A 12795-nucleotide genomic window follows, 5' to 3' on the forward strand; every position below is an offset into this window, starting at 1 on the left:
CCACTTCCACAAAGTGGACAAACCGGTTAGGAAATGGATGGATTGGATTGGTGGACTAGTCTCTTGATAAGTTCAGATGGGTAGCTGCGTCGGCATGCGTAGGCTACAAAGGAACAAGTCATAGGTTTTATTCCATGCTGAAAAGAGAAGAAAGGAAACACCACTTTTTGGCTGTGGAGCCTTCTTCAGGTCTTCAGGCCTATTCTCTTGATTGTCATACAGTACTTCATCTTATGAACTAGTTCTCTTTATTCAGCACTTTAGTGACTGGCTAAATATGTGTATCCATTTAGAAACCTACCTCCAAGAAAAACATGAAAAGTAACATAGAATTTAGAAAACAAAAAGGCATACAATTTCCTATCTTTTCATAAACATGGGAAGTTCAGCCTGTGAAGTACATAAGTATGTGAACTTTTAGTTGTGCTCTTTTAAAACATTTGAGTAGAATTGAAAATTCAGTTTGGATACTCCAAAAAAAAATCACGTAGTAGTAAAACAGAAAATAATCCCTTTTGACACATCAGATAGGAAAAGGCTGGGCAGGTTTATATGGTGTTCTACAAATGTTGAAGGTTACGCAAATAGATTATATGTTTGAAAAAGAAAGGGCATACTGTTTTATGACTTTTTCCCTCTTGTACAATTTTTTGAAAGTATCCCTTGAAAGGAGCTCTTTAATATTTGTCAGAGGCAGGATCCACTGAAAACAAGCCACAGTTTAGTGAAGCGTTTCTAAATGTTGTTAAATGTGTTTGAGTTTATAAATTAAAGAGCACAAGTGGAATGTAATCGGTCCAGAGAGGCATTATTCATTGTAGAATTCTTGAGCTGTCTTTGTTAGGATTGAGTGTGTTGGTTGGTAATGTCTAATTTACTTAAATACGTTTATGCTGCTGTAACAGTTATTTATTGAGTTGAGAGTCTTATTCCAAAGTTTATTTAGATTTGAATATAAACTAAGCTTCTGGTCCTTGTTATATCATTTTTTTAATTGTCTAGAAAACTATTCAAGTTTGTTTTATATGAGCACAGAAAATTGATTTTGTTTTATATCTGTTAAATATCATTTAATCTGTGATAGAGGAAGGTAGTTCTTCTCCATATTATTCATCAAAGCTCTGAGATCGTAATGTCATGTGATTTGAGCGCAAGGCAGAATACACCCTGGACAGGACACCAGTACATCGCAGGGCAAGTCAAGCTAATCGTACATGGGGACAATTTGGAGGCCACGGTAAAGGTAGGAAAACTCCCTACTCTTGCCTGGGGATCTTTAATGACCACTGAGAGTCAGGACTCCGGTTTATCGTTTCATCTAAAAGACAGCACCCACTACAGTATAGTGTCCCCACCACTATACCGGGGCATTAGGACCCACACAGACCACAGGGTGGGCGCCCCCTGCTGGCCCTCCTAACACCTCTTCCTGCAGCAACTTCCTTAGCTTTTCCCAGGTCTCTCATCCAGGTACTGACCAGGCTCAACCCTGCTGAGCTTCAGTGGGTAACCAGTTGAGAGCTGCAGGGTGATATGGCTACTGGCTTTGAGATAGTAATGCAACACGTCAAATATATTTAAACATGAAACTTATTTTAATTAAAATAGTGGATCAGAGTTTTGGAATTTCTTAAGCTATGAAAAGAAATCTTGTGGGGAAAAAATAGCTCTGTAAGCTAGAAGGAAATCATATGATGAATTTCAAATGAGAGTGTAAAGTAAATTTTGTTTCCAGATTATTTTTTGTGTCAGGAAAACATGCTTTAATCCTCTAATCATGCCCTGTTTTTAAATGTATGTACGTAGAGGTAAGGATAAGGTCTTTATGAACGGTGCCCTGCTATTAGAATTCATGCATTGTCGTTTCCTTTTAAAGATCAGGACTGTGTGTGACTAATAAGCATAGAAAAAGCATGACAATATCAAATCTTCTAAAACATTGATTTTAATGCACCATTTCATTTCCTTTAAAATTCATCTAAATACGGGATGCAGAATTTAATTGCAGAGAACACATAGAAATGAAGAAAGCAAACCTGTTATTGTGAGAAGGATAAATTGCTACCTCGAACTTGCTCTAACACACTAAGTGTATAATTTCAAAGTCATTTTTGAGCAAATGAAGGGGTAGATATCTACGCCTGGTGAGAATTTGTATTAGCATGATGAATGGCTACAGAAGTGTGTCAAATTGAGGGAAGGTATCTTTTGTGCTTTCACACTTCAAAGGTAAGACCATTTCTTAGGGCAGTCCTACTATTAAAATGTAATCTGTCTCACTGGTTTTCATTTTGGGTGATCTTCATAATTCCCAGAGACAAATGCAAGTCCAGCCCAGTCTTACGAGTGACAACTTAACCTAAGTTGTGTTTCTCATATACAGTACCGAAAGAAACACAAGCCTCCTTCTCTGGGCTCTTTGAAAGGTTCTCTGTGATCTTTTTGTTCCATGCAAGCATGCTGCCTGATTTTAGGTAGGTTCCGTGTGATATTGTGTGGCAAGAGAACACTCAGAACAGTGAAGGAGGCCTGTGTTCAGAGACATTCAAAGACAAGAAGCACCTGTGGTAGTGTTAAAAGAACAAAATGAGACTTTAGAGTTCCTTTCTTTGTTTATTTTTGAGATGGAGCTTTGACTAACATTGTTCAAAAATCTAATTAAAAAATTATTTCAAGCTCCTGCAGTGCTTGATGTTATTTAATTTGGCAGGAGTTAAGCAAAAGACTGGTGCTGAAAGTAAAAGGGCATTAGTCAATCCTAATGTACTTGACATTTTGAAAGGATTGCAATAGGCTGTTCTACAGCAAATGCTGTTTATTTTTTTCTGCTTTTAGTTTTTTACAAAGATGAAAATCCTGGAGAAGCAACATATGTTTTGGGAAGCTTTTCACCAGACCGGTGAGGCAACCAATCATGGAAAATCACTCTGGGGTGTGTCGCTGTGTGCTGTTATAGCTGGAGGTGGCACATTGTAAAATTCCCAGAGAGATTCTCTCTTTGGTCACACTGAATTCCAGACAATCATTAAAGTCTCGAATGCTACAAACCACTTTGGTAAGGGGTGGATACTACACTGAATAACGACCTAAACAGAATGTTCTATTGAAAACAGTTTTTCCAGTGGTCTGATGAGTCATTTTCCTCTCTCCCAGAGACCATATTAACTAGAACGCAAAAGATTATCGCCAAAAAATACATGAAAGGGAGAGCTTATGACAAACGCCCTAATCAGTTTCTATAAATGGACAGAAGAAATTTCATTTCTGCTTAAGTGACACCTTGATATGAGTGATTTCTTGCCAATACTGTCTGAAGGTAGATAGACCACAGATAGGACAAGTAGTGGGGGTGTGGACTGGAAGTCCTGATTAGAATCTGGGTACTGGGATCTTAATGAGTACCTCTGATCAATATGCCAGTTACACCCACGTATACTTTTGCTTAGGTCACTTAAACGCTCAGTTTCAGATTTGTCTAACTGCATATTAACTACAAATGGCTATGTTTTTTTATGAACGTTTCAAGGCAAGAGCACATTGCTTATGTACAGTAGCTGACATTACAGGTGGTAAAACTTGGCCTGTTCATAAATGGTTGCGTTTATATATTTGTGTGTCTGGGAGATACTCTGTTTTTGGTTAAGTGCATTTTTGATATAACATAAAGTATTACATTATTACAGTATAACAAGTTCAGCTTTCTGTCACTGCAGCTTCTGTTCTTATTTTGAAATGTTTTCTACAAATTTCAGGGAGGTTCTATGGTCATATTTGGTTTAATTGAGGCCAAAAGTCAGGTTAGATGATTTTTTATTTTAAAATGTGAAAGATTGTGCTGCACTACTTTAAACACCTACACAAAAAGTACAAAAAGTAAAGAGTAGGTATTTGCACCTCATTGAATACGCTTAATACTTGATGTGTCACAATTATTTTATCAGTAAAAGCCTCCTGATAAGTGACTCATAATTCCCCCCTAAATATACAAAATACAATTTTCATGTGTGTTTTGGTGCACCACAATCCCCTTTACATTTTTTAAAAACATTGTATTGTGGATGTGGTCCTTGCAGTGCTCTATGTGGAAGATGCAAGAAGTCAAAGCAAAGGGTTAATGAGTTTTGACTGGTTAAAAAAGGCCATTTTCCAGAGAACACCCAAGAGGAGTCAGAGAGATTGTATTCCCCATGGTGCTCTGAAGTCAAGTGTGATCCGGAAGGTTTTATAGTCATGACTCAAGACCCCTGAGCTGTGGCCCTCTAGTGTGGCCATGAATAGGCATTTAGAAGTGCTCATTGAATATGCATTAGAACCTATATAAAAAGTTTCAACACAAGGCAACAATAGCTATTTTTGACAAGGCCATCCCTGTCTTTCAGTTATTACTGAAATGTCACAGACAACAGATGTCTGTTTTTTCTGCAGAGTAAATTTAGAATGACAAACATGGCAAATAAGATCAAATCCTACATATATTATCTAGACATCTGTGCCACAGAGGCAAGAACTGCTGCCTCCGCATCTATTAACTTTTGAGTGCTTAAACAAACGACACTGTGTATTTATCTACGTCTGTTTGTTTTTCTGTGCCATTGCATATCTTACCTTATTTGGACCAAGGCTTAGGCACCATTATTAAAATGACAGTATGTGAATGAAAGTAAATCTGTACTAAAAATAAATAAAAGCAACCAGGTTTCCATCTTCCGAAACATGGCTGGGTAACTTGTTCCATTCTCCCACAGACATTTGTGTAAAAAAAGCCTATTTTTCTCAGATTTAAATGTACTTCTCCATACTTTCTACTTATTCTGGTTTCACTGTTGATATTGGGTTAAATCTGGACTGGATTGACTTATCAATACGCTTGAGGATTTTGAATACTTGGATAAGATCCCCTTGTAGTGTTCAGCTCTTTTAGCCTGTCGATGCTGGAAATTCCTTTAAGCTCTGGAATGCGTCTGGTTGGTCTTCTCTGGATCGCTTCCAGAGAACACCCAATATATTAATGCAGTCTTGTTTTTCACACCAGCATGTTATATAAAACATTAAACATTTTTAATATAAACACACAAGATCCTGTTAACACTGCACATCTTTATTTCTGAAAAAAGTCCTGTACTTAAAACTTTTGACTGTTTTAATATAGCCAGCTCAAGCAACATCCGAAACATGCAGTACCTATATCATAGTGAGGGGGGAACGAAGCAGTGTTTATTCAATGGAAAGTTGTAACGTTTCAATAATGTATGTGGTATAATTCAGAAACAGTTATAGTTTGATCAATGCCTCTGCTTTTTTCTAATAACTTTTTAAACTTTGGATGACACTGTTATTTTATAAAGGAGATTTAGGAGGCAAAAGAAGGATGATATACATGGAGTGACTTTTTAACTCCTTCTAGAACTTTATTTTACTGTAATTCTTGCGGATTGATTAGAATAAAACCTATATTGTGACATGCTGGTTTGTTAACAAGAGCCTTTATCGTTTTCCGTCTTCTCTAGTAGCACATCAATCTATTTCAGAACTTTCTATCTGTCAGGTCTATTTCAGGCTGTCACTTTGTTCTGCTCTCTCCTTGTGCTTGACTTGTGGATTGACGAAGATGGATATCTGCATAGAGTTTTCAACTGCACTGTATCACTTGCCGTGGCGGTTTATGGCAGATTTGTGAGTGAACAGTAAGTATCGGCAGAGAGGTACTCTGACAGTGTTCTATTTAATTCCTCAGCACTGGTCTGTCCAACGAACTAAGCATAGATTTTTAAGTTTCCCTCATTTCCACAGGAACAACGTTTCTTTTCTAATGCAGTGTAGCAAATTTCAGACATTGTGTAGAGCAGAACTACTCTGAAGACCATAAAGGCAGTGGGGAATTGGTCTATGTTAGCACCTGTAGGAACAGATTACAACATGCTCACAGACTGCAGTGATCGTTTGGATTCACTGTTTTCTTTGTACGCCTGTTATTAACAATCTGTCATCAGGTGTGTTCAAGTCCTTCTTGTCTGGAGTAACATCTAAAGATGTTTTTAACTGCTTGGTCTTCCTGCATTACCTTGTAAACCTAACACAGTGTTCATTTTTCTGGAACAGTATTAATCAAGTCAAATTAATAAACTAAAGATCTGTTAATTTGTTTTAGGGGTGTAATAATATACATTTTGCCAGTAAGAGATTCCACTGTACATTATATCTCAAGGCCTCAGCACGCGGGACATTTGACTCCTAAATGTGTGTCAAAAGCAGGTTTGTTTTTTTTTATTTTCAGACTTCCTGGAAAACCAACTACCTCAAGGCTTTAAGGACTGTATTTGTGCAAATCTAAATAATTTACAATAAGGAAAATATTATTTCTAGTTGCAATTGACATTTCGTTTAATGTTCAAAGTTTTGCTTTGAGACTGTTGCCTCCAGAACATACATTTAAATATGACATTTTCATCTCCCAGGAAATTTAACAAAACAGAAATTTCTAGTCGTAATATCTGAATGAGATGTTGGGAAGCTGTGTAGAAAAAGCGTAAAAAATATATAGCAAATTCCTCAAAAGGCGACTGGCAAGTAAGCCGTATACATGATTACTCTTTAAAAATGTCTGCACATTGTTTGGTTTGCTGAAATAACATGACCCTTTGCTACATTAAAAAATAAACGTTTGCAGTTTTATTAATAGCTTATAGTTATTTGATTAAGATTCTTTAGAACTTAAAAAAAGCAACATGAGTTTAATTTTGGGTGATTCCATACGAAAGCAGTTTCCTGTTGTCTTCATACCTTTTGATTTTAATGAAAAAATAAACTGTTGGGAACAACAGAAATATTTCAGAAGATGTAAACAAGAGTTTAAACCAACTTTATAGAAGGGTGTTAGATCCAATATGGCTCAACTTTGAGCTCTCCCGTTTCCTGAGTGGTTGATCATTCAGGTCCACAAATCATGTGCAAACATTTATGGATTTTTTTAAATAAAAAGCGGAGGCCAAAAACTGACATTTTTTGATTGAATGACTTTACTTCTAGTCACCTTTTGCCTTTTTAAAGTTTTTTTTACTTTTGAGTTGACTTTTTCACTTTTTTGAATACTGCAACAAAGCATTTCAGCCTTCGGCTATGGAAGTTATAAATAGAAAAGTGCTGTTTTTTAAAGTGTTCTTGTTTCACAGTGGACAGCTTGTCAGTTCATAAGATACCCTGGAATCTGCCACTCACTCACACTGAGCCTGTACTCATGTTTGTCTTGCTTGAATAAAAAGAAAGCTTTCTCTGGCTTCTTCTTGCATAAAAGACTAATGCTAGTTCAATGAGTTAAATCTAAGGAAATATTTTACAAACAACCCAGTGTCTGAATATCTCTAAATACATGGTTAATGAATAACCACAGAAACCACAAACTAATTTCTTATGGTGTGGTAGATGCTCTGTTTTTTTTCCTGTATACTGTACATTCCATAGACTCTACTGATATAATTGTAGGTTCATATCGGCTTTATAATTTTAAATCCTGTACTCTCTTCTTTCTGAAATTAGAGCAGATAATTAAATATCCATGCTTTACTATTTTTGGTTTTGCTTTAGTGGAAAAGGTAAAGCAGAATTGCATTAAAGTTCCCCACCTACATTGATTGGTTTTAGTGTGCTACCTGTACAATTTCAAGATTTTCTGACTAAGGCTTCTCGGCCTGTTGCTCTTCGATTGGTGCATCTGCTAGTTGAGTGAATGCTACAACAAACTGTAGAATTTTTGTCTAAATCTTTGGCGTAGAGTAAATAGTGATTGGGGTTTAGTCACCCAAAAAGTACTGACTTTCAGCACAAATTAGCTGTGAATAGCAGTGGTTTCCTTTAAGGATTTAATCACCAAGAATGAAGTCCAGGCATGATAAACAACAGAAGGCTTCTTTGAAATAACTTGGCCTGGTTTCATGTGCCCAGGTTGTTGGTTTTTTCCATATAAATAACACTGATGGTCTTTATTGAAGCTTGCCCTTACTGTAAGCACAACTTTTGTTTTTTTTGTGAATTCCCAAAAGTTAAGATATATTGGGGGATGGGGAGGATTTGCATTAATCTCACACAACACTGCTTGTTATTTAAAAAAAAAAGCTCCTTTTACTGCAGTGGAATCAAGTATTAGAAACCTTATTAATGGAGGCCTCCCCAGTAAATGAACCAGTGAAGGGAATCATTTCGACTGAAGGCTAAGCCTTAGAATCTTATCACAGATCCATGTCTGGACTGGGATATTAGCCAGCTGTGACTGAGTGTCCCCTGACTGCTGTGCGCCATTGGCTGAGTATTGTCATGGTTATAGGAGATGAGCTTGAGTTGACCATAAGAGCCTCCAGTTGGCCACTCAGCAACAATACTCCTTGTGTGTTAGAAGCCTTGTTTGTTAAGACCTTGTCACTTAGCTATATGGCTCTTTCATTTGATACCAACTGTTATGGTGGGGTTCAGGAGTGTCAGAAAATTATTTTACAGTATCTCAATTGTATGTCCTAGAAAAACAAGCACGTGTTCTTCCTCCCTGTGCTGATGTTAAGAAAGGAGTTTTCAGTAAGCCAAAATGAGAATTCAACCATTCTGGCCTGGGGAGATATCAAAAGAAAATGTAATGATTTACTTAAAAAAAACAACTCAACTTGTTAATAATGCGGATGGTATGACTCATTATAGCCTTGTGGTAGACTAATTTTTCCTGCAAATTGTTAAATGCTGTTTTTAGAAAAATCAACCACATGTAGTGGCTGTGCATCTTTTTTTTTTATATGGTGTCCTGCAGTCATCGTGTTTGCAGAAAAGAAATGCACTGGAAGTATCATACTGTCATATTTTGTGTAATCTAATTCAGTTTTTTTTTTGACAGGCTGAGAATCTAAGCCCATCTTCTGTTCATCGTGCAAGTTACTTCACCGATTTATTCTGTTGATAATTTGCATTTTTTCTTGCGTAGACTGGTATCACCTGAAATGCCCTCCCGTCTTTCAACGGCGCAAAACTGCATTCTATTGCACAAATTATGGCATTCCTACCATTTTGTAATAGAATTTTCTTCAGAGAGTAGAGAAGGATATGAAATATTTTATGAAGTAAATCCTAGTAGGCAGCAGCAGGAGCAAAAAGAATCCGTAGAGGTTCTGTTCCACACGTTCATTTATAACTGAATTAAATATTTTTAATGACATATGTCACTCCGTACGGATGTAGGCAGCGTAGTGGCACAGTGGTTAGCGTTGCTGTGTCGCAGTGCTGGGGCCCAGAGTTCAGTTCTGGCCCTGAGGTGTTATCGGCGTGGAGTTTGTATGTTCTCCCTTCATTCATGTGGGTTTCCTTTGGGTGCTCTGGGTTCTTTCCGCAAGGTAAAGACAGACATACTAGTGGGATAACTGGGAAAACTGGCCCTCTTGTTAATGCGTGTGTGCCCTACGATAGACTGGGTGGATCACACTTTATGCACATTTGTTGCTGGGATTGGCTCTTGCTCCCAGAATTGGATAAACCAGTTAGAAAAAGATAAATGAATAAAATGTATTTAACATTCTTTAACCATGCACATTGAGCCAACAGATGATGCAACATTCATCTCTTAAATGGTTTTGATCGTCTTCTAGCAAGGTTCCTGAGTACACTGTACAGTGTTTAGATACAGTAACACATTTCATAGAGATTTGCTAGACGCATTTTGGGGGGAGTGCTACTGTCTACCTCGGTAACATCAGACGTATTAATGGTCATAAAGTTAATTTAGCAAAGAGAAGGCCATTGTGACAGCAATGTACAGACATTAATCTCTGGAATTGCAGTGAAGTGGAACGGACAGATCTTTATCCACTCAGTACATGTTATACATGTTTTCAACACTACCTCTTTTGTTTGTATTGTTACAGTGTTGCAGCATTCAGATTGCTTAGATTTAAGGAACCTATTTTTTGGTTTGGGGGAAATTGTAGAGTCTAAAGAAAGTGTTACAAATAAATATTTTGAAAATTGGAGAGGGGGCTAGAATTGTGCTGTAACACAATGTTGTAAAAGATAATGGTCTTAAACCTACTGTTATTTGGTATGGATAGTGCCCGTTTAGGACCCCCTTATGCTGATGTTTGCAGATGCTGCTCAAGTAGATTTGACTGAACCTTTAAATTCATTCCAAGATAGGGAATTACTTCCCTGGGAAAATACATTCCCATATGGGCATGATAAGCATGTGACTGAAGATGTTGTGGAGTTTCTTTTGATGCAGTTATACATGGGGAAATCCTGCTTGTTAGCCTTTCAGTTTCTGCTTAATGTGACATGGTGCTGAACAAAATTGTACCTTAATAAGAAATAACTTAACACTGTAGGTGATGTTATACTAGGTGGTGTTATTTTTTAAGCATTCACACAGGTTGACTTGTTTTGATTTAAACAGTTGGACAGATTACTTAATTTCATCAGTATCTTAACTTTATCAGTTTATTTTTCTTTTTAGTAAGCAGTTAGAATACGAAACGGGGCATTGGGATATATCGTAGTGTAGCATGTCCGAAGCACTTCCTTTTAATTGATTCTCAGTCTGTTCTTTGGTAATAAAAGATTTTGTGTTGCAGTAGTCCCAGGCTATGACATAGGAACATACAGTACAGAAGGTTATGAACAAGAGGAGTCTATATTCAGCATATTAGCTAGTTAGTAGATCACCTAATTGATCTGGAGACCTTGCCCAGCCATGGTAATCACAGCAATATGGAAACTTTTTAATATTTAAGTTATAATTGAAATTATTTTTACATGAGGTATAGTGTACTGTTTTCCTAACCTGGTTTGTTTTGACCTGAGGGAGGGTTGACATTAACATGCAGCGTGTGTATTTCTGTATACCTCTTCAGATGTACTGTATGTTTTAAAAGAGCAAGTGTTCCGTGAATTATACAGGATGCAGAACAAAGTCTGTTAGTGGTCTGAAACGTATGAATGCAAAAGCCAGGGAGGTTTCAGCTTCATGGCACAATCAGCAGGAAGGTAAAGCTGTACACGAAGGTGAAAAATAGTAAGAAGTGCTTCAGTGAACGTGTTCCTGTACTGTTATAGGACGAATGAAGTCATTCCAGTCCCAGCAGGCCTTTAAGAGTTAAAAAGTGTAATAATCCTCTCCCACACCCCCCACACCCCAAATAGTTGTGAATGTTCATGCATTTTTTTCTTTAAACATATATTTATATAATATTGGAACAAGTAATAGGTTTATTCCATGCTGAAAAAAAGAAGAAAGAGAACACAACGTTTCGGCCGTGGAGCCTTCTTCAGGTGTCAAGCCTCACCTGAAGAAGGCTCCACGGCCGAAACGTTGTGTTCTCTTTCTTCTTTTTTTCAGCATGGAATAAACCTATTACTTGTTCATTTGCAGCCTACGCATGCTGACGCAGCTACCCACCTGAACATATATATATAATATTATATAATATAGTATTGTTTTTTTCCAAATGCTTGATAATCAGTGTTGTAAACGCAAGTATCTTAGCAAATAAAAGGTCCGTCTGTGCAACACAGACACTTATAATGTCAGGATGCCCTTTCCTCAGCTCTTCCCTGGAGGTCACACCCCTCTCTGTTCTTGTTTTGAGTACATCTGGAGGTTCTTGGGGCTGGTTGTACGCAGGGCATGATTTCAAGTTCTTTGGCACACTGCTGTTTGTAATGTATCTGTGGCAAAAACATATTTACTGATGCACAACATTCATTATTAAAAACAGGTCATGATAATAAAAAAAAACGTTTGCTTCTTTCTCCATAGAAACGAAAGAAAATATGTGGAGAAGTACTGGAAAGAAATCCAAGTTGGAGATTTCATCCGTCTACGGTGCAATGAGATCATTCCTGCAGACGTCCTACTGTTGTCCTCCAGCGACCCAGACCGGCTGTGTCACATTGAGACAGCCACTCTGGATGGAGAGACCAACCTCAAACAGAGGCAGGTGGTCAGGAGTTTCATAGACCTGGTAAGATGTGGTTTACTAGCTTGTACTCTGTAGCACCTACCTTCCTCACCACCCTGTGACTTTCACCATAATTGTACCATTATAGAAACAGCATTATTCCCCAAATATATTAAGTCCCGGTATGACATACATTAGATTTTCAGACAAACACCCCTATAACTACATTCAGTTGTATTTCATGGTTTACAAATGTTTGTTTTGCTTTTTTATGCATTTCTAGCAATAATCTGATAGTTTTAAGTGTATAGTGTAATCAGGTCTAGTTACAGAACAGAGTTAGTTGTGGTTATTAAGTGTGTTATGGCTCTATGAAACATCTCCTTCATTATGAATCTGAAAACAAGTTGTTGATTTCAGATTCGTTATGGTCTTGGCTAAGTGCTATCTGTTGTATGTAGGCTGTACTATAGTTGATTTTCTCATCCATTGCTGATTGAGCCAAACCTCAGTTAAAAAAAAGTGTTGCTGGAAAAAATGATCAGTTTATGAACAACATTTCAGCATGGTTTTGCTTTCCAGATGTAGTCTCACTTTTGTGCCATTCTTTCTTACTTCCTTTTCCTGGACAAAATTCAGTTTCAATCATCAGTGACGTTCCAAAACATGTATCTCTATTTTTCTTAAAGTTTACAAGGGAAAAAATTACTATAAGAAAGTTTGTCACTTCACATTATTTAAGTGTGATCATAATGTATTGTAAATGAAGGATTCCTGATGTATTAGGAAGCAGTGTTTCCTGAGCTCTATATAGTCATTTTCTGGAAAAGAAAAAAAATTGGAAAGGTTTGGGAGCCCACTTAAAAAGTATTCA

General features: G+C 37.1%; 1 protein-coding gene across 1 annotated transcript in view; it reads left to right on the forward strand.

Moving 5' to 3' along the window:
* Positions 1–12795, forward strand: part of atp10a (ATPase phospholipid transporting 10A) — a 56978-nt gene that overhangs the window by 11805 nt on the left and 32378 nt on the right. The window contains exon 2 of the mRNA XM_006639234.3: positions 11780–11984. Coding sequence (XP_006639297.2) covers positions 11780–11984 — 205 coding nt within the window. The remainder of the gene's footprint in view (positions 1–11779; positions 11985–12795) is intronic.

The sequence above is a fragment of the Lepisosteus oculatus genome, chromosome 15 (genome assembly GCF_040954835.1).
Source record: "Lepisosteus oculatus isolate fLepOcu1 chromosome 15, fLepOcu1.hap2, whole genome shotgun sequence".
In the NCBI taxonomy this organism is placed as follows: Eukaryota; Metazoa; Chordata; class Actinopteri; order Semionotiformes; family Lepisosteidae; genus Lepisosteus; species Lepisosteus oculatus.